The sequence below is a fragment of the Peromyscus leucopus genome, chromosome X (assembly GCF_004664715.2).
Source record: "Peromyscus leucopus breed LL Stock chromosome X, UCI_PerLeu_2.1, whole genome shotgun sequence".
In the NCBI taxonomy this organism is placed as follows: domain Eukaryota; kingdom Metazoa; phylum Chordata; class Mammalia; order Rodentia; family Cricetidae; genus Peromyscus; species Peromyscus leucopus.
The window spans coordinates 51,986,430-51,987,922 of NC_051083.1; the positions used below are offsets into that span (position 1 = coordinate 51,986,430).

A 1,493-nucleotide genomic window follows, 5' to 3' on the forward strand; every position below is an offset into this window, starting at 1 on the left:
TAGGGAATTTGACTTTTCCACATGCCTTGCTCAATCAATTTCAACAAGATTGCTCTCATAAGAAAACGCCATTGTCTTTATTCCTTTTTTACTTTACCTTAAGTCAAAAAGAGGAAATCCAATCTTACAGGTAAAACTGCAGATACTGGCTCAAAATTTCTAAAACTGAGGCTGGAATATTGTATTACCCTTCTAATACTTTCACATGGACTTCTAAAGAGAATATATTTGATATAGATTTGTTCAATATCAGTAATAAACACAAAGTTTAATTCATAAACATTTGACTTTTATTGACTTTTGTTTTACAAACCAGGGGAAATATTTAATTACATTTATTGCATTTAACTTTACCAAACCACATAATGAATGCAATTAAAAGAAACTAGACTTAACTGTGTTCTAATCCCCTGCTATTCCCAGTGTACTGACCTACTAACTGTAAGATTATTTCATATTTTCAAGAAATCATTTTTTAATGCTTTATATCCTTATCTCAATGACAGAAAAACTTTAAGGGTCAACGGTGACAGTGCAATTTGCTGGTAATTTTACTGAGGGTTCTTCACTAGTTTGGTCAGTGGCATCAGAGTCATCTTCATCTCTGGCTTCTGTTTGTCCTTGGTCATCTTTCAAAGCCTCTTCGTAAATGGCAGAGATGGCACTAGGTGTTGTTTGGTTTATCTTGGCCAAATATTCCAGGACTTTCATCTTGCTTGTTTCAGCATAGGCTTGGGGACCCCAAAGGAACTCATAGCGTGGAGGAACACTGCCGGCCACCTGCCTGTACTCCAGGTACTCCAGCTTCACCAAATAGTGGGTCAGGAGCTTCCGGGGCTCACCAAAGATGCGGTGCTTCTTTCCTGGATAGATTCGCTTCTTCTTCAGGACTTTCCAGATGTCTTCTTCACTGGCACAATTGCCCCTAATGAGGATAATACCTAAGACACACATCACAAAAACAGTCTTGGGAAAGCCTTTGCCAGCACGAATCCTCCCATTGTTGGGGAGCTTCAGCTTGCTGATGAGGTTGTATGAGGGCTCACTGGAGTTGACTTCTCTCACTTCCACTGCAAAGGCATCTTCTAGCTTCTGAGAAGCTTTCCTGAAGAGTAGCAGTCTAGTCATCCTTGTTCCACATCTAGTATCCTCTTATGAGTGAGTACATACCATGTTTGTATTTCTGAGTCTGGGTTACCTCACTCAGGATGATTTTTTTCTAGATCTATCCATTTACCTGCAAACCTCATGATGTCATTGTTTTTCTCTGCTGAGTAGTATTGTGCATATGTACCACATTTTATTTATCCATTCTTCAGTTGAAGGGCATCTAGGTTGTTTCCAGGTTCTGGCTATTACAAACAATGCTGATATGAACATAGTGAGCAAGTGCTCTTGTGGTATGATTGAGTATTTCTTGGGTATATCCCCAAGAGTGGTATAGCTGGATCTTGGGGGAGATTGATTCCCAATTTTCTAAGAAAACACCATAT

The 1,493-nt window shown here is 39.2% G+C and overlaps 1 protein-coding gene across 1 annotated transcript; it reads right to left on the minus strand.

Moving 5' to 3' along the window:
* Window positions 1-513: 513 nt before the first annotated feature.
* On the minus strand, window positions 514-1,128 carry LOC114701536 (melanoma-associated antigen B3-like). Its single transcript, XM_028881648.1, has one exon. It carries the CDS (start codon window positions 1,126-1,128, stop codon window positions 514-516), a length of 615 nt encoding a protein of 204 aa, XP_028737481.1.
* Between the last annotated feature and the right edge of the window lie 365 nt (window positions 1,129-1,493).